The sequence below is a fragment of the Budorcas taxicolor genome, unplaced genomic scaffold, assembly GCF_023091745.1.
Source record: "Budorcas taxicolor isolate Tak-1 unplaced genomic scaffold, Takin1.1 scaffold1021, whole genome shotgun sequence".
NCBI lineage: Eukaryota > Metazoa > Chordata > Mammalia > Artiodactyla > Bovidae > Budorcas > Budorcas taxicolor.
Genome location: NW_026291488.1, coordinates 877 through 26,987, shown reverse-complemented (window position 1 = coordinate 26,987; position 26,111 = coordinate 877). Strand labels below are relative to the sequence as shown.

The 26,111-nt window shown below is 40.6% G+C and overlaps 3 protein-coding genes across 3 annotated transcripts in view; 1 reads left to right on the top strand and 2 right to left on the bottom strand.

Annotated features, from left to right (window-relative positions):
• Positions 1-19,836, bottom strand: part of LOC128071093 (prolyl 3-hydroxylase OGFOD1-like) — a gene marked incomplete at its 3' end in the record, with an annotated part of 30,283 nt that extends 10,447 nt beyond the window's left edge. The window contains exons 1-4 of the mRNA XM_052664056.1: positions 19,660-19,836; positions 12,381-12,526; positions 8,461-8,507; positions 5,933-6,033 (exon numbers count right to left, since the gene is read on the bottom strand). Of these exons, the coding sequence (XP_052520016.1) occupies positions 5,933-6,033; positions 8,461-8,507; positions 12,381-12,526; positions 19,660-19,813 (448 nt within the window). The remainder of the gene's footprint in view (positions 1-5,932; positions 6,034-8,460; positions 8,508-12,380; positions 12,527-19,659) is intronic.
• LOC128071092 (protein tyrosine phosphatase type IVA 1-like) lies at positions 17,095-17,693 on the bottom strand. The gene has a single exon (XM_052664055.1). The coding sequence runs from the start codon at positions 17,683-17,685 to the stop codon at positions 17,167-17,169; it is 519 nt and encodes a 172-aa protein (XP_052520015.1). The 5' UTR covers positions 17,686-17,693; the 3' UTR covers positions 17,095-17,166.
• A 288-nt stretch (positions 19,837-20,124) lies between the features above and the next one.
• LOC128071094 (cleavage and polyadenylation specificity factor subunit 5-like) lies at positions 20,125-25,832 on the top strand (the record flags this gene model as incomplete). Its single annotated transcript, XM_052664057.1, has 4 exons — positions 20,125-20,331; positions 24,258-24,458; positions 25,327-25,390; positions 25,760-25,832. Coding segments are annotated over exons 1-4 (454 nt in total), but the record flags the coding sequence as incomplete, so codon positions are not given.
• Between the last annotated feature and the right edge of the window lie 279 nt (positions 25,833-26,111).

Below are 26,111 nucleotides of genomic sequence, written 5' to 3'. Positions count from 1 at the left end.
CCAGTGGTTAAGAATCCATCTTGCAATGCATGGGATGTTGGTTCAACCCTTGGTCAGGGAATGAGGATCCCACATTCCCTGGGGTCTCCACACACTGAAACTCCTGAGCCCAAGTGCCACAACAAAAGGTTCCACATGCCGCAACTAAGATCAGATGCAGCCAAATAAATATATATATTTTTTAAATGAGTAAATAACTGGGGAGATGGCAATGTTTTATTTACAAAAGAACAACTAATAATAGAAAAGAAATTATTTTATTAGAAAAACCATCATCTGGCAACCTGCACAGTAATAATGTAATAAAAATAGCGGGCTTCCAGTTCAAGATGGTGTAGAAGGACATGCGCTCATCCCCTCCTGCGAGAGCACCAAAATTGCAACTAGCTGTTGAACAACCATTGACAGGAGGAAGCTGGACCCACCAAAACACAATACCCCATGTCAAAAGAAGAAGCCACAGTGATATGATAGGAGGGGGCGCGATCACAATAGAATCAAATCCCATACCCAGAGGATGGGTGGCCCACAAACTGAAGAAAAATAATACTAAAGAAGTTCTCTCACTGTTGTGAAGCTTTAGAACCCCACATCAGGCTTCTCAGCCTGGAGATCTGACAAAGGGACTGGGAATCCCCAGGGACTCTGACCTGGAAGGCCAGTAGGATTTAATTATAATATTTCCCCAGGACTGGGGGAAACAGACTCCAGTCTTAAACAAAACCGTGCACACACCAGGACCCAGGGGAGAGGAGCAGGGGCCCCACAGGAGACTGAACCAAAGCTACCTGCTGGTGTTGAAGGGTCTCCTGTGGAGGTGTGGGTTGGCAGGGGCTCACCACAGGGATGAAGGCACTGGCAGTAGCAGTCTGGGAAGGTCCCCCTTGGCATAAGCCCTCTTGGAGGTCACCATTAAGCCCACCATAGAGCCTGCAGACCCCAGGGCAGTGCTGCCTCAGGCCAAACACAGAGGGAAACCCCACCCATCAGTAGATAATTGGATTACAGCTTTATGGAGCAAGGCCCTGCCCATCAGAGCCAAGACTCAGTTTTTCCCAGTCCCTCCCATCAAGAGGCTTATACAAGCCTCTTAGCCTCCTCCATCAGAGGGCAGACAGAAGAAGCAAGAAGAACCACAATCCCACAGCTAGAACAAAAACCACATTACAGAAAGTTATCAGAATGAAAAAGCAGAAAGTTATGTCCCAGATGAAGGGAGAAGATAAAACACTACAAAAACAACTAAATGTTGTTTTTTCTGGCAGGAGACAGTCAACCTGCCAGAAAAAGAACTCAGAATAATGATAGTGAAGACATTCCAGGATCTCAGGAAAACAATGGAGAAGATGCAAGAAATGTCTGCCAAAGACCTATAAGAAATAAAGAACAAACAAACAGAGATGAATAATACACTAGAACGAATCAATAGCAGAATAACTGAGGCGAAAGAACGGATAAACGACCTGGAGGACAGAATGGTGGAAATCACTGCCACAGAGCAGAATATAGAAAAAAGGATGAAAAGAAATGAAGACAGCCTAAGAGACCTCTGGGACAACATTAAATGCACCAACATTTGAATTATAGAGGCCCCAGAAGGAGAAGAGAGAGGGAGGACCTAAGAGAGAGAGGACCTAAGAAAATATTTGAAGAGGTAATAGCTGAAACCTTCCCTAACATCAGAAAGGAAACAGTCAACCAAGTCCAGGAAGCATGGAGTCCCAGGCAGGATAAACTCAAGGAGGAACACACTGAGACACAGTGATCAAACTGACAAAACTTAAAGACAGAGACAAAATATTAAAAGCAACAAGGGAAAAACAACAAATAACATACAAGGGAACTTCCATCAGGCTGTCAGCTGATTTCTCAACAGAAACATTACAAACCAGAAGGGAATGGCAGAATATATTTCAAGTGATGAAAGGGAAGAACCTACAACCAAGAATACTCTGCCCAGCAAGACTCTCAATCAGATTTGATGGAGAAATCAACAGCTTTACAGACAAGCAAAAGTTAAGAGAATTCAGCACCACCAAACCAGCTTTACAACAAATGCTAAAGGAACTTCTCTAGGCAAGAAACACAAAAGAAGGAAAAGATCTACAGAAAATAAACCCAAAACAATTAAGAAATGGTAATAGGATCAAATGCACCAATCAAAACACAAAGACTAGCTGGGAGGATGAAAACAGGTGCATGTATGCATTTCCGCTTACCACATCACTCTGCTTGACTCCCCAGACCATATGTAATTATTTTATACTGTTAGGTTAATCATGTTCCCTTTATGGCCTGCAACTGTAATTATCTTTCATTTTTCCATCTGGCTATTGATTGTGAAAACTGAAAAGCATCTTTTACTATTGTGATTATGTAACTATTACTCACTTGATACCACTGTATCATGATCGATCAACAAAAAAATAACAGAACTCTGTACCACTATGATTTAATAGAAAAACCTATCATCACTTTTTAAAATCCAGATGTATGTCAGAATTATCTTGGAATTTTTTGAAAAATACAAATGACCAGGCATTGCTTTTTTCCTCCAGAGCTCCAGGTATATTTCTAATGAGCAGCCACGTTTAAAAACAACTGAACTATATGATGATCTTTCACTTTTATCTAGTTTTGTTTCACTTTTTCTATTTCATATTCAGTGCTGCCATTTCATTTAGTTTATGTTTTCCAGTTTCTCCACCTTTTTTTTTTATGTTCTTTCTCAAGCCTTTATCAAGCATAATAGAAAAGCTTTTGTATACATGTATATGTATAATATATATTTTTTTAAAAACTTATGAATTTTTGCCTAACTAAAAAATGTATGACATTTTGATTCTACTTTTTTGACTTAGTATGAACAGAATGCTCTATTCCTAATTTAAAAAAAACAGATATGCAACAAACAATAAAGGTTTACTATATCTAGCACAGGGAAGCGAAGTGAAAGTCACTCAGTCATGCCCAACTCTTTGCGACCCCACGGACTGTACAGTTCATGGAATTCTTCAAGCCAAAATACTGGACTGAGTAGCCTTTCCCTTCTCCAGGGGATCTTCCCAGCCCAGGGATTGAACTCAGGTCTCTGACATTACAGGTGGATTCTTTACTAGTGGGGCCACAAGGGAAGCCCATAGCACAGGTAACTACCGTCAATAAATATCTTGTAATAAGCTATAAGGGAAAATAATTTCAAAAATTATGTATGTATAACTGAATCACCTTGCTGTGCACTTGAAACACTGTCAGATATACGTCAATAAAATATATTAAGAAAAAAAATCAATGGATGCTAAAACAAGTGAATCAAATTTTAATAAGAAATGGGATATTTACATAAAGTGTCTCCCTACAAAATATTTATTACCTTAAAGACAAGGACAAGTTTACAGTGGAAAAACCTGACGTCAGCCACCACCTTAATTAAGAATCATTTATTAAGCACTGGTAATATGACACACTATCTACTGCATGATAAGATGCAGTAAGAAGCACACATGAGGAATCAGCAGACACACCCAAACAGAGGGGAGTTTTACGATGTAACTCATCTGTAAACTGTGAGAAGCATCAGGATCATAAAAGTCAAGGGAAGACTGAGGGACAGTTGTAGACTTAAGGAGACTAAGAAGACAGGAGAACTAAATGCTATGCACAGCCCTGGACAGGACCCTTTTGCTAATAAAGGACCAAACCACAGAACCTGAATGGAGCCTGTGGATTAGATGGGAGTGACATATCAAACCTAATTCCTGATTCTGATTGTTCATTATTATCATGTAGGAGAAGGTCCTTGTTGCAGGAGTTACTGAAGTATTCAGGGGGTCACAGAGAATCCTAAAGGCAACCTATTCTTAAGTAAAATAGAAAAAATTCATTTGTATTATTCTCACCATTTATCTGTTTGAAACTACTTCAAATTACTCCCCGAACCCCGAAAAAAGGGGCATATGAGAAACTTCCCTGGTGGTCCAGCGGCTAAGACTCCGTACTCCCAATGCAGGGAGATCAGGTTTGATCCCTGGTCAGAGAACTAGATCCCACATGCCACTACTAAGACGTAGCACAGACAGATAAATAATTGTTTTAAAAAAAGGGATGTGACATGACTATATGTCTAAGTTATCCTCAAAATGTTGTTACCAATTTGTACTTCTCCAGGACAATGTATGAGAGTAAACCCAAATCAAAATTTTATTCAGTAAAAACAAAACAACCCAAAACACTTATCCTTCCAGCTGAAAATCAAACATGCTTTCAAAAGGACATGTACATGCTCAGAAAGGGAGCTGGAAGGATGCATCCCCAACTGGTAACAGTGGACATGTCTGAAGAGAAAGGAGGACAAGGAGAAAGTGAGGGGGGACTATTGTGGATTACACTCTATACTGCTTGACACGGTATATTGTTTGACTTTTTATCCTTAAGAATATATTCAGAGAGGGATAAACTGGGTGATTGGGACTGACATGTACACACTATATATATCGAACAGATAACTAATAAAAGACCTACTATAAAGAACCAGGAACTCTACTCAATGCTCTGTAATGGCCTATAAGCGAAAAGAATCTAAAAAACAGAGTGGATATATGTATATGTATAAATCATACACTTTGCTATATAGCTGAAAGTAACACAACATTGTAAATGACATATATACTCCAACAGATATTAAAAAAAAAAAGAATATGTTCATTTATTACCTTCAAAAGAAAAAAAAGGCATTGAGGGGACACTTGTTTCCTAGGAAGTATAAGAGTGAGTTTACAATATCACCTTTGAATTTCCTGATACCATACGCAAAGCTTATATGTATATGCATTATTAGCATTTTTCTGAAAATATTGAAATGGAGCAGGACCCTGCAGGGCCTTCCTGGACACAAAAGCCCTTCTGTGTCCTCCATTTCTTGCTTATGGAAAAAAAAAGGCTTGTCTCCTAGGCATCCCCAAGTTCCAAAGAGCAGGCTCAAACAGTTAATGATTAGGACAAAATAGTCACAGGACTCCTAATTCCTCCTGAAGGGACAGAGATAAGAATTGGATGCACATTTCTGAGCTATTCTTCAGAAACTAAGACAACCCCCTCACCACCAGGATGAGGTGGAGGATGGTAACATCAGGCTGACCACAAGTAACACGGAGCCCCCAGACTGGCTGGAACCAGAAGGTCGATGACTGAGATTCCCGATATTATCACTGCTACCTCACCACCAACCAATCAGAAGGTCCATGAGCCATTATGCATCTGAAAACCCTCTGCCTTGTCTTTAAAAATCCTTCCCTGAAAGCTACTAGGAAGTTCACTTTTTTTTTTTTTTTTTTGGAGTGTTAGCTGCCCATTCTCCTTGCTTGGCGTTCTTATTTTGCTGCAAAGGCTACTGTCAAGAGTTTGGCTTTATGGGACTTCCCTGGTGGTCCAGTGGTTAAGAATCCACCTGCTAATGCTGGGGACATGGGTCAATCCCTGGTCCAGGAAGATCCCACATGCTATGGAGCAACTAACCCCTCATGCTCTAGGGCCTGTGTACTGCAACACGAGAAACCACCAAATGCGAAGCCCACACATCAAAACTAGACAGTAGCCCCCACCTACAGCAACTAGAGAAAGCCCAGGCACAGCAATAAAGACCCAACACAACCAACAAGAAAGAAAGAAAGTTTGGCTCTGTGTGAAGTGGGAACGCTAACTTTGCCTGGTTACAACAGTCATAGCTCTCATCACACTCCCAGAGAACCCTGCCTTGTACCTTCCAAGATGGACATTTCTCTATCTGAGCTGGGTCAGACCATCCTCACTAAGAATATCCTAACACTATGAAGGGATACATAGTCTAGGATTTTGCAACACTGACACTGTCTTCCCATAATCGTTTAGTTAAAGCCTTTAAATCTCAGCGACAACAAGGTTTTATCTCTCTTACCTGAGAATTCGTATTTAGCACAGGACATGTCAATGGTTGACTCCAGGTCAATCTTGGAAATGTCTGAAATCCAAGACCGGAAATGTTCAAACAGAATTTTCCTAGGAATGTAAACAAAAAATAACTTGTTACACCATGATGGGGGCTCCATTTCGATCTATGACATAAATATTTTTTCCTGCAGGTTTTGGTTCATTTAAGAGCCATTCTTGAGAATGTTCTTCACTTTAAACTTGCCAAGTTTAAGACTAGTATTCCCAGAGAAATAAATGCAGACCTCTCTACTGTAATATATTTTGTTCTACTGTTTCAGCTTATTTTTTTCCTCCTAAATTTATAGTATTGCCCTCCCATGGTAGCGGTCTGGCCTTTGAGAGCAGAATACCAATGTTCTAGTCCAAAGTTACTGACTTCTAGACGTGCTTTTCAGCACTAACACTAGCTCCATTATTTAACGAACACTTGGGTGGGCAGCACTGTTGAGGACTAAAGACTTTAAGCTACAGTAATGGTGACTACTATGCTAATTGTGTAATAATAAACTTTCTTCATGTAAGTTCTGATACTAAGATGATACCAAAGAAAAGATGGTTGAACATTCCCATTTACAGCTAAAGTGGCTCTGTATAGAACTCTAACACAATTTAAGACTCACTAAACTCTGAAATTAGGTTAACTTCGATGGATCAACATTTTTATGTCAGTTTTATCTCCATAAAATTGGGGAAAATATTTTTTAAAATATTTTTAAAGGGTTTATACTAGTTCAAATTTTGTACATGAAGAGAAAACAGTTTTAATCATCTTAATTCAAATGTACATAACTGAAATCCCCATAAAATGCAATTGTGCTGTTAATAACTAAAGATCAAGTCTCCAGGTTGATCCCCTGAAATTTTATTACCAAATATCTTTTTATACTGTATACTACCCAATCCAGAACGTTCCAGAATATATTGTACTTGTTAGTCCAACCGTAAGTGCCATGTAACTTTTACAGGCGGAGTTGCAAATCAGAATAGACCAGCAAAGCAAACTGTAAACCAGGCTTCAGGTAAAGTGGGTGGTCAAAGTCTTGAGTCTTAAACGTTTATGCAGCTGATATTATCAAAGCCTTTCATCCCTCTTTTACTGGTAACATCAGCTGCCACAAATTTATTCCATAGAAAGCTCTTCCTCTGGTCATCCCATGAAGGTGTCACAATTATAGGGCTATTTTCTGCCATCATTCTCATTTGTTAACAGCATTCATGAGAGAAATCATAAAACCTAACAGGGAAAAAAAAGGTCACCTTTCTGTAAAGACAAGGAATTCCATCATTCACACCATCTGGCTATTACCTTTTGGGTACAGAATGTAACTCAATCCCAGAGGAAAGACATGCTTATCAGAGGCGTGGTGTGAACTAATGAGACAATGCCCTAAAAGCATGGTCATGGAGGAAAAAAGGTCTAAATAACCGTGAACTGTTACAGTTAACAAATACTTTAGGTTTTAGAAGAAGTAATCTGTGCAGACTGCCACTATTTAATCCTATTAGCCAGATTTAAACATACCATTCTTACAAGTCTTTTTCTTTGTATACACATAGGTATACAGATAAACGTTTCTTTTTTTCAAATGAGATCACACCTTGTGTGCTATTTTTAACTTCTTTCTCTTTGTATTTTTCTAGCCTATGCCTTTGCCAGCAGTATCACATTTTATAAATCACTTCAAAAAACGCTGTAAATTAAACTGGGACAAAACAGTAATTATGTGAGATACTGAGTCTCAGAAAGATTAAAATATAAAAAAAAAAAAAGTGTCTTGGAATTGATGAAACAACTACTATACTCATGTGTTGAGCATTTAATGGTTATTAGTTCAGTCCAGTCACTTAGTTGTGTCTGACTCTGAGACCCCATGGACTGCAGCACACCAAGCTTCCCTGTCCATCAGCAACTCCTGGAGCTTGCTTATTTAACGGTATAGTTTTCCACTTTGTTCTGTACCATTATCTGTATAACTCTTGATGGATGGCCATTTAATTTGTATGTAATTATTCACTTATGATAAACAATCTTGTATGGAATCTTTGAGCACATCCTTATTTTCACAGGACAAATTCTTGTATGTGGAATTATACTACAAAAAGCATAATTTTAAGGGTTTTGATACATTTTTCAAAACTATCTTCTAAGAAAAATTGCAGCATTGTATATCTACACTTCTGTCAACACTGGAGCTTTTGTTTTAAATATGTCAACCTGACAATGTGAAAGACGGTACCGCCAGTATTGTTTTCCTGGTTACTAACATGGTCATTTTATCACTGGAAACTTTGGCCATGGAATCAGACAGACATGGATCTGTATCTCGGCTCCATTTTCCCCTAGATAACTTTGAAGAAATTACTTACTTTCTGTTTCCTCCTCTACAAAAGGAGACAATAATGCCAACAAAGATGGCATGATGTAACATTTAAAGCACTTACTCCTTTGCCTGGCACATACTCGGCACCCAGCAAGTATGAGTACTCCTTTACCTTAAAGCACAGATGTGGGGCTCTCTTCTCTTCTTCAGATCGTCAGACTTGACCATGAAAAAACAAAAAAAGGATTTCCTTCATAAATCAAACGCACAGAGCAGAGCAGTTTAGGGAGGGAGCATGCTGGCAGTCCAGCAATGTCACTAAAAGCCTGGACTCTGAAGCCAAATTGCCTGGGGTTGACACATGGCCCCCTCCATTTGGCAGCTCTGTGACTTGGGCATGCTGCTTAGCCTCTCTGTGCCTTATTCACTCCACAAATAGTTACAAAAGTATTATAGTGGAGCTTATACATTCTTGTGGGGGAAAGACAATAAACATTACAAATTGATTATTAGAATAAAAAAGGTGAGGAATGTCATGGGAAAATAAAGCAGAGTATGACGGACCAGGAGTGCTGAGAGCAGGGAAGGGCTTGCAATATAAATTTGGTGGCCAAGTTAGACTTCATGCATGTGCAGCAGAGGCTTGAAGGAAGCTGGGAAGTGTACTCAGGGAAGATCTCAGCAAAGCAGATTCAATGTCCTGAGTGGGAAGAATGCCTGGCCTGCTGAAGAAATCATAGGATGTGGCTTAGTGAGTTGGAGGGAAGCAGCAGGAGGTGGGGCCAAAGATGTAATGGGAGACATACAACCACTCTGGTTTTTGCTCAGAGAAATGAGAACCTTAAGGAGATTTTGAACAAAACTTTTTAGAACTGAGATGAAATTCACGTAACACAGAATTTACTATTTTAACATCTCCAAGAATGTAATTCAGGGGGCTTTTAGTATTTTCACATGTGCAACTATCATGCATGCATGCTCAGTTATATCTGACTCTTTGCAACCCTGCGGACTGTAGCCTGCCAGGCTCCTCTGTCCATGGAATTCTCTAGGCAAGAAAACTGGAGTGGGTTGCCATTTCCTACTCCCACTATCTAATTCTAGAATATTTTCATCATACCAAAAAGAAACCCTTTACCTATTAGGCAGTCATTCCCCATCTCCATCCCCCAGCTCCTGGCAATCACTAATGTACTCTATACGTTTTGCTGGTTATTACCAATAAATGGAATCACACTATATGTGGCCTTCTGTATCTAGCTTCTTTCACTGAGCTTGTTTTCAAAGTTTACCCATGTTGCAGCAGTATTTAGTACTTCATTCCTTTTTCTGGCTGAGTAATATTCCACTGTATGTCAGACATACCACCTTGATCTATCCATTCATCATCAGTTGATGGACACCGGGTGTTTCTACTTTTTGGCTATTATAAACATTGCTGCTTTGAAATCTGAGTACAAATTTTTATCTGAGCAAATGATTTCAATTTTCTTGGGTCCATTAACATTTTAAACAAACACAATGGCTGTATGTGGGCTAAGGGTAGAAGCAAGGAGAGTAGTTAGTCCACCAACAGGATAATCCTGGTGAGAGAAAAGGCTTGGGTCAGGTGACAGCTGTTAGCAGTGGAAGTGAAAAGTGTATTTTTCTGAATATATTCTGACAGTAGATCCAAAAGAATTTCCCACTGGAATGGAGAAGAGGTGTGAGCGAGGAATGAAGGATAACCTCAAGGTTTCTGGCCTGGGTCACTGGAAAGACTGCTGCTCATCAACTGAGACGGGGAAACTGTAAGTGGAGCAGATTTAGGGCGAAAAGACAAGAAGTTTAGTTTTCGAAAGTGTGAAACACTTCACAGATATCCAAAAGTGGAGGCAAAGCCATGAGACTCCCTGGAGTCTCCAAGGGCGAAGTCCTAGAGTACTCTGTCATTAAGAAGCCAGGTACCAACGGAGGACCTGCTGAAGGGAACTAAGAAGGACTTGCCAGTGAGGCAGAAGGAAAATGAGTGTGAACGTAAAGTATCCTGAATGTAAAGTGAAAAACAAAGGAAAAATCAGGCCACTCCTAATGACTAACTTGTTCAGGAGAACTGGAAGTTGTTATAGGCCCCATTATCAAGTCAATTCATAGCCCAAGCAAAGAAAAAGGGCTATAAGTGAAGTCTGATGGGACAGGAGATGGAAAGCAGGTTTATATTTACTGTCTTCGGGTGAAGAAGTCCCACAGTGAGCACAGTGAAAAATTATTCACACAAGTTCCATTAAGCACCGTTGGTATCTAAAGTAATGGCTGCTTCTTTTTCCCTCGTTACCTTAGGGCCGTTTTTACTATTTTGCCTCTCATGGACTTCACAGAAGTATTTTCCATCTACCGAATTGCATTAAGTAAAAACCAGTTTGGCTTCTCAATTTCAGTAATCGGATATGCATATAGCCCTAAATCAACAAAAGAGGCCTAGTGTTATCAAAGTTAATATAATTATAAAGATAGATGACTATGACTTTTATTAACTTTTACAACTTCACTATGGATACAAGCTATTTTTCATTAGATTTCCAGAATTAAAAAGAGAACGTCATTTGTGTATTTAACCAGATTAAATCATACATATAAAAGGCCCAGAGATAGACTGGGGGACACAACCAGCTCGAGTGCAAAAGACTAAACGCAAGACAGAGGAATTTGTTACTTTCACCCTAGATTAGAAGAAATAAAAGGGAAAATGGAAAAAAAACAAGATAGCTCTTCATCCTCACTTTTTTTGTGATTTTTAAGGACTGTCTTTAAGGTTTTATAAAGACCTCCAAGAGTGATGTACACCCCGCAATGAAAAATATCCTCCCAAACTGGGGAAACCAATGACCTATATATTTTTAAACCTCGCATGGGCCTGGCTTCTAACAGCAGGAAAACAAGCCTTGATTTTGAGTTAGTCTTCTGTCAAATTCAATTGTCCACCAATTTAAGAAGACTAGATCTAACTCTCTACAAGACATATGACAGGACATAAATCCACCTAAACAAGACACGAACTCAAAACCTTAACTGGTTAGTGGCTTAAACAGTGAAGAATCTGCCTGCAATGCCGCTCAGTCCCTAAGTCACGAAGATCTCCTGGAGAAGGAAATGGCTACTCCAGTATTCTTGCCTGGGAAATCCCACAGACAGAGAAGCCTGGCAGGCTACAGTCCATGGGGTTGCAAAAGGGTCAGATACAACTGAGCAACTAACACAGTATCTTCCAGTGTACTACTCTCTTTATTATATCACTCCCCAAAATGTACTTATCAGCTTACTGTACTTGACTATCTTTCACCATCACTACCACCTCTATAATTTTAAATTTTAAAGGCTTTCAGGGCAGAAACTGGCAAAGACTCCCCCATAATACTTATTAACACCTAACACATAACCTAGATAGCATATTGAAAAGCAGAGACATTACTTGGCCAACAAAGGTCCGTCTAGTCAAGGCTATGGTTTTTCCTGTGGTCATGTATGGATGTGAGAGTTGGACTGTGAAGAAGGCTGAGTGCTGAAGAACTGATGCTTTTGAACTGTGGTGTTGGAGAAGACTCTTGAGAATCCCTCGGACTGCAAGGAGATCCAACCAGTCCATCCTAAAGGAGATCAGTCCTGGGTTTTCTTTGGAAGGAATGATGCTAAAGCTGAAACTCCAGTACTTTGGCCACCTCATGCGAAGAGTTGACTCACTGGAAAAGACCCTGATGCTGGGAGGGACTGGGGGCAGAAGAAGGCAATGACAGAGGATGAGATGGCTAGATGGCATCACTGACTCGATGGACGTGAATCTAAGTGAGCTCCGGGAGTTCGTGATGGACAGGGAGGCCTGGCGTGCTGCGATTCATGGGGTCGCAAAGAGTCGGACATGACTGAGCGACTGAACTGAACACACAGTAAACACTCAGGTTATGTTAAATAAATGAATGCTTTTAACAACGTCAAGACCAGACCAGGACCCCCAGTGGAAAACCCAAACTAAAACCTCAAGTCGATATGGTAATGAATGATTTTTACAGACAACGACTTTCTGAAGTGGAAAAGCTAATGTGAAAGGGGCATAAATACCTGCTGGAATTTATATAAATCATTATACTTTTCATGGAAGTCCAAGTTCAAAAGTTCCTTCTGAAGTCCTTCCAAGAAGTTTTGGCTTTGGATGAAGTTTGGGATCACGCAGTGAAGAAAGGGGTCCATGTCCATGACAATGGCTTCTGTTGGGAAGAAAGTGTTATCCGTGACTTTTACTTCTTGTATTTTTGACTCATGAACAGCACAGCAGAGAGAATACAAAAGGGATGGTGATGAATTTTTGGAAACTTAGCACCTAAAATCAAAGAACTATAAGTTCTTTTTCTTTTCTCTTCCCACTCAATACTACTTTTCGAAGGTGTGCTTAACAATGTTAGGCCTTAAGATGAGTACAGGTGATGTCACTAAATTAAGACTCCTGCTCTTTTGGAGAGTTTTTTAGTTCACTGATTACTTACTCAGCTGAATGCATTTCAGTCTTAATTCATTTCCCCCTAAACTTCAAATGAAAGTAGCAAATTAAAAAGAGAATAGCAATACTGGCTGGAAATTTTTTTTCAATCCTTTTTCTTTCCCTAAAGTACTGCTAGAGGAAGTCATTATATATATATATATATATATATTTTTTTTTTTTAATAGGGTGAGGCATAACCCTAACTCCTTGAGTTTTATCTCAACGTTTCACCCACTAAGTCTGGTGGGAGAGATTATGTACCCCTCTAATAAAACTCACTGCCGCCACCACATACCAGGTGCCAGGCACAGTAGGGTCTGATAGTGTAAAGCTTACAGGTATTATCTTGTTAAGTCTTTTCAACAGTTTTAAGGTAGACCCCATCACTATCTCTATCCCACACAGAAGGAAACTACAAAATCCCTGGTGTATAGAGCTTAAACATGAAGCCATCACTTTATATGTGCATCCAAGACTCATCTCCTTAAAGCACTTAACCAATGAAACAACAAACCTGGCAAACTTTAGAAGCAAAAGCATGATGCATTAAGCAGAGTCCTTATCTTACAAGGTGATATTTGAAGCTGAGGATGAAATCATTTGAGGCAGGTTCCTTCCTTTGTTCAAACCATGTTTACTTCCGTGGGTCATGCTGTTGAACTACAGGCCTGCAAAACTGAGTAAGCCCAGGTGCCTACTATCAGGCAGCTCTCAACAAATGCTCTGGCTATGCTATCACAGGACAAACAAGCATCACCTTCAGAGGAAAAACGCGCAAAAGCCACTCAACTAGGTGTCCAAATGCTTACTGGTCCTTACTCAGAAAAATATGTATTGATACATGCAGGCATTAGCTCATTAATCACTCTCATCTTTCCCAGAGAAATTGCCGGGGTCCTGCCCCGGTGGATCCAGGGAATTCAAAGGGGAGACGGAGTAGGCGAGGAAAAACTTATTTATTTAGAAATATAAAAGAAATTAAGAAGATATAGTATAGTAGGAAAATTTAGTGGAGAAAAGAGGCTGAATAACTTGGTTTACGTGGAAAGCCAATAAAACATCAGGACAAGAAGTCTGCACCATCTACGTTAGGCCACCGGCGTCTGTTTGAATAGCGGAGAGTGCCCCACCTTGGGCTCCCTCTCTCATGGATCTTAGAAGCTGGGGCAAGTAAGTAGACATGGCAAGCCTCCATGCCCCAGATGGGAATTCAGCCAGAAAATAGAGTAAGAAAAGAAGACACGGGGGAAACCAGACTTTCCAATGACTGGCCCCACCTCTATTGTCTGGAAAGGCCTTATATACCTTTTGATTATACATAGAGATCAATGGGTAATACAAAATTATGCAGCGTCAGCAGCCTTGACTCTTATCGAGACCAGGCTTTTTCTCTGCATACTTAGTTGTATACACAAGTCTTAGGTGATTTACATCATCTTCTGGCCAGAAGGCCAATTAACATTTTATAGCCCTTTTCTGATAAGGGTAATAGTGTTGTTCTTCCCAAAGTCTGGTGCCACTCTCAGAAAACACTAAATACAGTTACATTCTTACATAGCAAGGATACAATTTATAACAAGTAAAAGGAGTACAGTGATTTATAACAAAGAGAAAAGTAATTAACTCAAAAGTCTAGTGTTGCTAACATCAAAACTACTATATTCCTATTTCTGCATCCTGATTACATTGATTAATATCCTCCCAGGTGCCTAAAAGATAAAGAATATGGAGGCCTGGCAGCAGTCATTGAGTCAACAGTGAAAACCCGTCACCAATATAATTTTTAGCTCTTTAGAAAAGACTCTATCTTTAAGATGCTTTAAGCTTTGTGCCTCTCGCGGCTGGGGGGCTGTGAGCAATTCACAAGTTGTAAAAAGTCCGGGGGAACCTGTCAGGCAAGTTAGAGAGCCATCAGAGGGGTCTGAGCTGAAACATTCCTTTCATATGCAGGAGACTGAAGCCCTGAATTAACTTTTTCCAGAGAATGTCAGAAGAGTGGAAAGCACAGTACAATAAAATCAGGCCGACTCTGGTTTTGGGGGGTAGATGTTCAGGAAAACTCAGGGCAAACCCCTGAAGCCAGATCATGCCTTTGCGTTTTGTCGGGCTTCCTTCCTCATGACCTTTGCCATGGGTGGGATTCCTCACGCTGGCTCCCAGCAAGAAATAGTATAGATTAAAAGGCAAAATGGTTTTCCAAGGAAGCCTTACAAATACCTGAGAAAAGAAAAGAAGTGAAAGGCAAAGGAGAAAAGGAAAGATAGATCCATTTGAATCCAGTTCCAAAGAACAGCAAGGAGAGATAAGAAAGCCTTATCAGTGATCAATGCAAACAAATAGAGGAAAACATCAGAATGGGAAAGACTAGAGATCTCTTCAAGAAAATTAGAGACACTAAGGAAACATTTTATGCATAGATGGGCACCATAAGAACAGAAATGGTATGGACCTAACAGAAGCACCATAAGAACAGAAACGGTATGGACCTAACAGAAGCAGAAGATATTAAGAAAAGGTGGCAAGAATACACAGAAGAACTGTACAAAAAAAGAGCTTCACGACCCAGATAATCACGATGGTATGATCACTCACCTAGAGCCAGACATCCTGGAATGTGAAGTCAAGTGGGCCTCAGGAAGCATCACTATGAACAAAGCTAATGGAGGTGATAGAATTCCAGTTGAGCTATTTCAAATCCTAAAAGATGATGCTGTGAAAGTGCTGTACTCAATATGTCAGCAAATTTGGAAAACTCAGCAGTGGCCACAGGCCTGGAAAAGGTCAGTTTTCATTCCAATCCCAAAGAAAGGCAATGCCAAAGAATGCTCAAACTACCACACAGTTGCACTCATCTCACACACTAGCAAAGTAACACTCAAAATTCTCCAAGCCAGGCTTCAACAGCATGTGAACCATGAACTTCCAGATGTTCAAGCTGGATTTAGAAAAGGCAGAGGAACCAGATCAAATTGCCAACATCCGTTGGATCATTGAAGAAGCAAAAGTGTTCCAGAAAAACATCTACTTCATTGACTATGCCAATTGACTATGCCTTTGACTGTGTGAATCACAACAAACTGTGGAAAATTCTTCTTTTTTTTTTTGACGATAAATGCATATCATCATTTATTTAATGTTTAAGCTCTTGCACTAGATTTTTACAAGCTGGTGAACACTGACAAATTATTTCTCCCACAGAACTATAACCACTTGTTCCCAGACAGTATAAATATATGGTTGAGCTAACGTTAATACACATCACCATTTTATCAATTACATAATAAAACAAATTGTCAAGTATCCAAATATTAAGTTACACAGCTCAAAAGGTATATAAAATATTAAATGTCTGCTCAATTCATTAGCAGAAACCCACTTTTTTTTTTTGCAAGAGAGGCTGGGAATCACACTTCAAACAAAACTAAGTCAGTAAACAACTTCAGGTAAGTATGAAAAAAAATTACAAGAATTTCAGAAATTTTGGTTTAAGAATTGTTTTAGTTACAGTAACAAAGTATTTCTACCTTTTAAAAAAATATTTACTAAATTAAAGCACATATTCTACATGTCCTGCACAAGACAAAGGCAACATTTTACTAAAAATACTTAATAGCCCCCTCCCATTCTTTTTTCAGGCCCTCCCTGTAAGTTGCACCCCAAAGTGCAAACATTAAAATGAACTGTAAGGCTTTTGTCTGGAGACATTAAAGACATGTGCTTCTGTACAATGTAGATTTTCAAAATGGAGGCCTTTTACAACATAAAATGAGATTTATAGAAAGATATTAAATAATCACTGTAAGACTTGGTTAATAAAAAGGGAGCAAATCTGATGTATACTGGTATGAATGTGGGAGATGTAAACATATTGTGAGCAAAACAAACCTCACAGGCCCTATTTTCTATGTTTGAAATGATGCAAGGAATAAACCACATAAGGTCCAGAGTGTTCATAGTTCCTGGGATTTGTTCTATATGACACTAAAAATATACAAGTATTGTGCTGGGTATTTTGGCACCTAGTCTTTCTAAATTTCTTATATATTGGTAAGATTCTGGCATGGAAACAGATTTAATGACATGACTCAATACTGCATGATTTCAGGAAAGGTCAATTGGTATAAATTATAAGCACATATTAAATGCTGAACAGCAAAAATTCTTTACTAGTATCCAAATAGGTTGATCATAACCTGAACAGAGACTACAACTCTGCCAGGCCTATGGCCTGGTGAAACTGCTTTTCACCACTCCTATGGAAGCTTCATCAGACTTATTCACCAAGTCAACCGGGCTATCTGCTATATACGATAAATTCCATTCCATCTCAGGTTCCACTTCCAATCAATGGCATCATGCACCCTGGTTTTACTGAATGCAACAGTTGTTTCTATGCCCACTGGAGTCTTTGAAGCGCAGCCGCATTTTAGGATGATACTTCTCCAAATACAAAAGTTGCTTGCTGTTAAAAGCTCCTCGCCGCTTTTGTCTTATGAACTGTACTGCATCTTCGTATTTCATTCCACCTTCAATTAATGCTAGGGCAACAAGCACTGGAGCTCTGCCAAGGCCTGCAACACAATGAACAGCAATACAACAACCAGGGTCTTCACGAAACTTAATTTTCACAAGACTTAACCAATCATCAACAATCTGGTTAGATGGTGGTGCGCCATCATCAAAAGGCCAATCGAGAACATGGATGCCTTCTTTCTCCACAATAGTGTCGTAAGCTGCTTCACATACTCTTACAATTGTGGTAACTCCATACTTCTTAAGTTCCTCTATAAATTTGCTTAACGTTGCATTAGTTGGGTTGTGTGTAATAAGAAATCTCATGTTCCTGTAGGTAACTTCCACAGGAGCTGGGCTGTTCATTCGAGCCATGTTAATTTACTTAAAAAACACTCAATAGGGATATGAAAGAATTTAAAAAATTGAATACAGAAATGATGCAAAGAAACACAGTCAACTTTAATATACTCCACTTGAAATTCTCAGTGCTTTTAAGTATGAAGTTGGGAGTAATCAATGAATGAACCTCTTAACAAGCAGCAGCAATTCTTCAATCCAGTAATACTGAGGCAACAGAAAGGAAGTGCACTGAGGTTTACCCCATCCAGATCAGAATTCTTGTATAAAAATGCTCTGTGGATTTCAATTCAACACCTCTGTGTCCAGGTTAACCAGTCTTATGGGGGCTTCTTGGTTGAGCAGTAATGAATTTCTGCAGTTCACTTGTCTGCATAGAGGTCATGCTGTGCCTGGCAGTAATCTCCACTGCCCTTCAGAAACTCCATAAATGTGTGACCGAGAACACCACAGAACTGAGGAAAATGTCTACTCATTGAAGATTGTGGCCTAACCATACAGCCGGTCCCGAGGCGGCAGCGGTGGGGCAGGGGCGGCGGCGGCGGCGGCGGGGCAGGGGCAGGGGCAGGGGCGGCGGCGGCCGGGGGGGGGGGGTACCAGAGTCGGTCCTGCAGTGAACGGCCCGGGGAAGAGCACCGAAAATTCTTAAAGAGATGGGAATATGAGACCACCTTCCCTGTCTCCTGAGAAATCTGTATGCAAGTCAAGAAGCAACAGTTAGAACTGGACATGGAACAACAGATTGGTTCCAGATAAGAAAAGGAGTACATCAAGGCTGTATATTGTCACCCTGCTTATTTAACTTATTTGCAGAGTACATCATGCCAGATGCCGGGCTGGATGAAGCACAAGCTGGAATCAACATTGCCAGGAGAAATATCAATAATCTCAGATACGCAGATGACACCACCCTTATGGCAGAAAGTGAAGAAGAACTAAAGAGCCTCTTGATGAAAGTAAAAGAGGAGTGCATAAGTTGGCTTAAAACTCAACATTGAGAAAACTAAGATCATGGCATCCGGTCCCATGACTTCACTGCAGATAGATAAACAATGGAAACAGTGAGACTTTATTTTCTGAGCTTCCAAAATTACTGCAGATGGTGACTGCAGCCATGAAATTAAAAGACGCTTGCTTCGTGGAAGAAAGTTATGATCAACCTAGACAGCATATTCAAAAGCAGAGACATTACTTTCCCAACAAAGGTCCGTCTAACCAAAGCTATGGTTTTTCCAGTAGTCATGTATGGATGTGAGAGTTGGCCTATAAAGAAAGTTGAGCGCCAAAGAATTGATAATTTTGAATTGTGGTTTGGAGAAGACTCCTTGGACTGCAAGAAGAGCCAACCAGTCCATCCTAAGGAAAATCAGTCCTGAATATTCATTGAAAGGACTGATGCTGAAGCTGAAACTCCAATACTTTGGCCACCTGATACTTAGAACTGACTCATTGGAAAAGACCTTGATGCTGGGAAAGACTGAAGGCGGGAGGACAAGGGGGCGACCAAGAATGAGATGTTTGGAGGGCATCACCAACTCGATGGACATGAGTTTGAATAAGCTCCAGGAGTTGGTGATAGACAGGGAAGCCTGGCGCGCTGCAGTTCATGCGGTCGCAAAGAGTCGGACACGACTGAGCTACTGAACTGATCTTAGTTTACACAGTAAGGAGCTGAACTCATTGCCCAAAGACGCACAAAGAGTGAAGAAGGTGCTAATTCGCTAATCTCTAATTTCAGAATTTCCACCAATTTGCAGGCCGTCTACTTCCTGAAACTTCCTGGCCTACATTTGTTTCTCTACTGGGTTTCTAAAGCTAAAAGAACTTGGATTAAAAAGCGACAGCAGGCCAGGCAGGAGAGTCGGAGGTGGCCAAAGTCACGTTCTCTCCAAGAGCCTCTTGTACTGTAGCCTTGTTGCTCGACTGCCAGGACTTTTTCAGCGGCCCTCAACCCTGCGCTGCGCCTCCCTCTTCACAGCGCCCGCTTACCGTGGCGGAATGGCGTCCTGCGACTCCAGGCCTCAGCCACTTGCTTTTTCAAAGTTTCCTCTGTGACAGCATCCGAGAACTTAGCCATCACCTCCTTCTTTACTTTTTTCCCCGCCCGGTCAGAACCGAGCTCAGCAGGCCGCTTTCCGTTCATCTCTTCGCTAGCTACAACACCCACGGCACGCTGAGGTAGCAGCTCTTTTCCTAAGGAGACTATAATTCCCAGAATGCCTCCTTTCCCGTGTTTCCCTACCGCTATCCAATAGGAAGCACTGAGGTAAAGGAAGGCGGAACCAGTACCTGATTTACCAATGGAAGCTCCAGATACTGCAGCTATCCCAGCAGTGATTGGATCGTTGTGGATAGGAAACCGCCTTTCTATTTCCTGCCGCCCGAGGCTCCGGGTGCTCTTCCGGCGTGCGTACGCCTCCTTCGGCTTTCTCTTGTTAATGGCCGCCGGCGTCTGCTGAGTGGGACGCAGACAACCGCTGCTCACACAGGGAAAGTCTCCCTGCCTCCCGTTTTCCGCTTGCTGCTAGTGCCCGAGCTCGCCAGCATGTCTGTGGTGCCGCCCAATCGCTCGCAGACCGGCTGGCCCCGGGGAGTCACCCAGTTCGGCAACAAGTACATTCAGCAGACCAAGCCCCTCACCCTGGAGCGCACCATCAACCTGTAAGTGCGGCCTGGCCCTCGCGCGCGGTTCTATCTGCATCCCCTTGGTCGTGAGCGCCCCTAAAGACTCCAGTCTTCTGGCGCGCCCTCGGCGGCCTCCCCTTCCTCCCCCTCCAGCGCCACAGGCTAGAGCCCTACTTGAGAGGGTTTTCCCTTTCCTGGAAAGATGGCTTGTTTCCATGCCCCTGCATTCATTGTAGAAAACGCTCTGAACTCATTCTTTCCCCACGTATGTGGAGATAACCAGCCGCAAACCGTGGTGTTTATCCTTTAACGGCGCTTATGTGATATTTTGTGTGTTTTTATTTGGTGTGAGTGGTAAAACGTAGTATCGTTTTTGCCGTTCAGGCTTTGCTTTAATAGTAAGCTTTCGAGATCTAGCTATAACGCTCAGGCTTAGTCTTTTTCTCTGTTGCTTTATTGAGTGTCGGCTCCTGAATACATTTTATTCATCTGCTTAGGGCTGTCTGTCTTCCCCCATGTTCCGTTACATGTCTTCGCCGCAGCGACAGCATCCGAGCAGCCAGGAGGCCCCAGCTTGGGAGGGGGCTGGGGCTTTCATTGTAGATGGGCTTTCAGACCTTGGAGGTCTAAGCTGTGTCTGACTCTTCGGCGTCCCAGGGACTGCAGACGTCCAGGCTCCTTTGTCCATGGGATTTTCCACGCCAGAATACTAGAGTGGATTGCCATTCCCTTCTCCAGAGGATCTTCCCGACCCAGGGATCGAACCTGCGTCTCTTGCCTGGCAGGCGGATTCTTTACCACTGAGCCACCTGGGAAGCCCTTTCAGTCCTCCAAAATGTAGCTCCAAAGAACCCATTGTGGGCTGCATTTTACTTTTAACGTCTTATTGTTTAAGCGCTTCAAGCAATTGCATTTCGAAGCCACTCTCAAAAGTAAACTGTGGCAGGGAATTGAAATTTGGGCTATGTCTTGCTCAGGAAATTATCAGTATGCTTTTTCTTAAAAAAAAAAAAAAATTATTTCTGAGAGTTTGAGAGGCACCATGGTGCCGAGCTAATGGAGGAAAATGAGCATTTTATATTGGTCAGTATTTAAAGGATGCAAAGAATAACTGATACTGGTGTTTTGGTAGGGAATATTAGGTGTTTCTCTTCTTTATCTTCAAATAAATGAAATTTGCTCAAAAGGAATTTGAATTGAAAAGATGGGTTTGTTTTATTTGACAGAACAGGTGATGGAAATTTAGGTAATAAAAACGTTGGGTTTATGAAATCTGGAACTAGTAGATAGTATACAAGTGATAGGAATTCCCTAGTGGCTCAGATGGTAAAAGTCTGCCGGCAGTGCAGGAGAACTAGTTTCGATCCTTGGGTTGGGAAGATCCCCTGGAGAAGGATATGGCAAACTGCTCCATTATTCTTGCCTGGAGAATCCCATGGACAGAGGAGCTTGGCAGGCTACAGCCCATGGGGTCGCAAAGAGTCGGACACGACAAAGCGGCTTCACTTCACTTCATACAAGTAGTAGATACTGTATATGTTAACGGACTTCCCAGGTGGCACTAGCGGTAGAGAATCCACTAGCCAGTGCAGAACAGAAGACACCGTTTTGATCCCTGGGTCAGGAAGATGGCCTGGAGGAGGAAATGGCAACCCCTCCAGTATTCTTGCCTTGAAAATCTCATGGACAGAAGAGCCTGTTGGGCTGTGGTCCAAGGGGTGGCAAAGAGTTGGATATGACTGAGCGACTGAGCATACACATACAAGTTAATATCTCTAGCTATTACACTAACATAATAGCATTTTAATTTCATATCACATCTTTAGAAAAATCCTCAATAGTATTCCCATGAAATAGAAGGGCTAAATGTTTTTTTAAAAAATGTGAAAGCACAGCTTCTGTATTACTTTCATTGGTTATTATTGTTAGTGCTCACAGTTTTACCTTGCTTTACCTTGATTATTCGGTTATTTTTCATCAAACCATTATGTCGAACTAACTTGGTGGAAATGTTTCAATTTTTGCTCCATTAAAGTTATGAGTTAATGGATTTGCAGTACTTTCCCTCTCCTGTATAATCACAGTATTCAGAAAGAATTGTGTTGTGAATTCAGTTGACCTGGTTGAGTAATGGCCTAAGTTGAAAATAAGTTCTCTCTCCTCCAGTATATTTTATGAGCAAATATTGCATGAATGCTTAGTTTGTAGCAGGCACTAGGGTTAATGCTGGGTAGACAGTGGTGAGGAAGTCAGGTGTAGTCCCTGCTCTACAAAGCTCACAGTAGGATGGGAGTACTACAGATGTGTCTGGGCTGGCACCGACTTCACAGCTGAACAGCCTTATATTTCATCTTAATGGCATCTCTTGATGTGAGAGCTGGGTTTGCAATAGAGATGTATTAGAGCTGTCTTTAATTCTGATTCAGGTGGTGAGAACTGAATGTTAATGTATATAAAGCCTTTTTTTTTAAAATTTCAGGGCACAGAGTGCTATGTGGAGTTGCTGCTACTCATGATGAAGGTGTTAGGTTTAGCATTGAGTCTACTGGGGAAGGTCCTAAAATCTTTAGAGCACCTTGGAAATAGTTTATTTTAGTTACTTTAGTGCTGCTTCACTTATGCCTGGAATTTGGCTTCTGGAATTAAAGTAAATTTTTTTTTTTTTTTTTTAACATTTTGGCAACCTTGATTTGTTCCCCTTCTAAGAATAGTTTAGTGGATTAGTTGTGTAGTTGTTGACTTCTAACACAAGGAGTTTTGGTAGACAAGATATGTTGGGGACAGGCAAGTGTGGCCAAAGCATTCTTATCCAAAGATTTATAATCAAAGGCTGCTTTCTGTAAGTCTTATGATCAAAGGGTTACAAGGTGATACCTGTGATGAAATATGAGTTTTTAAACTATTTTTAAGGAAAAAATATTTACTAGGCAAGAAGAAAACTTTTCAATATATTATATTTTGAATACTTGATAAAGGAGTAGAGAATGTTTATATTACATCTAGTCAGCAAGGAGAAAGGAAGAGAAAGGAAGAATAAAGATACTGAATAGAAGAAATGCAGAAGGCTCAACATCTTAGAAGGGAAAGAAAAGTTCATCTGAAGAAGAAAGTTACCAGAAAACTCTGATGATAGTTGACTGGGACAAATAGAAAATAACTGGGGAGATTATGGAAAGTGGTGGCTCAGTTTATAGAAAAAGACATCAGCCGTTAGCACTCATAATTAATAGAATTGATGATTAGATTGGTAGAGGAGCCCAAGGGCACATTAGCCAGGTTGACAGTGTTAGCATCTAAAACCAGAGGATTGCCAGTTATTCAGATAGCTGCTACTCTGTGCGTTTAAGAGCTTTAAGGATATTGTCATCTATACTTGACCTGAACTGGTGGCTCAGACGGTAAAGCGTCTATCTACAATGCGGGAGACCCGGGTTCGAGCCTTGGGTTGGGAAGATCCCCTGGAGAAGGAAATGGCAATCCACTCCAGTACTATTGCCTGGAAAATCCCATGGACAGAGGATCCTGGTAGGCTACAGTCTATGGGGTCGCAAAGAGTCGAACACGACTTCACTTCCCTGCACTTCACTTCATCTATACTTGAGAGTTCAAGTAGGAAGTAACAGCTTGAGCTAATGAAAGTTCTGGTTTTAGAGTCCAGAGAGCTAGATTCTAATCTCTGCTGCTGCTGCTGAGTCACTTCAGCGTGTCTGACTCTGTGCAACCCCAGAGATGGCAGCTCATCAGGCTCCCCCGTCCCTGGGATTCTTCAGGCAAGAACACTGGAGTGGGTTGCCATTTCCTTCTCTGCTCTCTTATTAACTAGTTGTTTAACTTTGTTCAAATTCTTTGTCTCTAAGTGCAATATATATATACACTTTTTACCAAGGTTTCTTTTATGTGATTGGTGTCTGTCCTAGTAATTTATGGTCTACAGTTCTCAGATGTCTATATTTGGATCACAGGTACCCTCTTACCAATTACACTTTTGGTACAAAAGAGCCTCTCTATGAGAAGGACAGCTCTGTTGCAGCCAGATTTCAGCGCATGAGGGAGGAATTTGATAAAATTGGCATGAGGAGGACTGTAGAAGGTGTTTTGATTGTCCATGAGCACCGGCTACCCCATGTGTTACTGCTACAGCTGGGAACAACGTTCTTCAAATTGTAAGTGTCATTGGAAATGAACAACTTTTAATAAGATGGCTGTTTTATGCAGCTTTAATACAGCTTTAGCTTTTAGCCATTTGTCTCAACAAACATGGCTGTTACTGGAGTCTTTTGGAAGAGAAACTCAAAATCATTTTTTTTCTCCATTGCAGTGTTCATTTATGAACACTGTGGTCTAACTAGAATGGTCTAACTAGAAATCTGCATGTTTCTCTGTATTGTTGATGCTAATGACTGGGCTTGAGAGAAGCCCTATGAAACAAACGAGTCCAAGTTCAATTTCTAGATGTCTTTGTAGCATTACTGAGAACAATTGATATTATTTCTTGCCTAGGATCAATAGTGTTTCCTGTTCTTAAAATGCTTTACATTTTTATAGATTGTTTAGTTTTCTCATTTAAGTTTATAAATCTCTCAGTATGTTTAGTCCACAACTGTTTGACTAGATTGTACCAAAAAGAGTGTTCTCAAATACTTAGTTTGGAATTCTTAAAAAATGCCGCATTCTTCAGATCTAGAGAATGTGGGTCCACTGCTTTCTCAGCATTTCTAGACTCCATTATCACTAGATAACCTCCAGAGAGAAAAAATTGGGATGTACTGGTTTCCAGCAACTATGTGATGTTTATGTTCTGGTACATATTTTAAGACTAGGGTTTGTCTACTGTGAATCTCGTGAATGGACATGAATTCCGTTTTCTAGCACATTCTTCCCCTTCCATTTGACATTTGTTTGCTTTAATTGCCTTATGTGACACCGAAATGTGTTACGAAGCTACTTGATAGAAATAGTAATTATTGTGTTTTTCCTGTTAACCCAAATTGTTAATACAAGTTGAAAGCTGAAATTTTAACCTTTATACAGACCTGGTGGTGAGCTTAATCCAGGAGAAGATGAAGTTGAAGGACTAAAACGCTTAATGACAGAGGTATTTTTCTGTTTAACCACTTTGATGATTTCATTAATGCTCATCTAAATACCGTCAACTTAATGCATAGTCAGATTTTTTTATGCCTTGAAAAGGATGAGTTTATTTTAAATATTTAGTTTTCTATAAATAAAACATAAATTCAGAGTGTTAGTACAATGTTTATTTTCTGTAAGTTGAACTTATACTTTGTCATAGCATTATTTTCCATTGAAATAGTTGATGTAGCAATAATGGTTAATAAAACAACATTTACTGAGTATTGACTGCTAAGCAATGTTCTAAGTGCTTTACGTGCAATAATTTGTTTAAACATCATAATAGCATTAGGAAGTGGGTGCTGTTAATCCTGTTTTACTGATAAACTAGGGCACAGAAAGTGCAAGTAGCTTCCTTGATGTTTTACAGCTAGTGTGTGGTGAAGCTGGAGATTTGAATGCAGGTAATTTTATTCCAGAGTAGGTGTTGGAATTTTGACAGGAGAATGATTCCTGTTACATACCTATTTTCATTTTTGCACATACCTTTTAGGCTTTGCCCAGGTTGTTACTTTTTAGAAGCTTTTCTAATGTCTGTCTCTAAAGACTTGGGGCCAGATGCATATAGATGCTGGAGGTTTTTGAGATTGTAGGCTGTTTCATTAATAAATAGTTTTCTTTCTTAGCATGCAGCCCCCGTTAGTTATAAAACTCGTACATATTCTGTGCAAAATTCTTGGCAG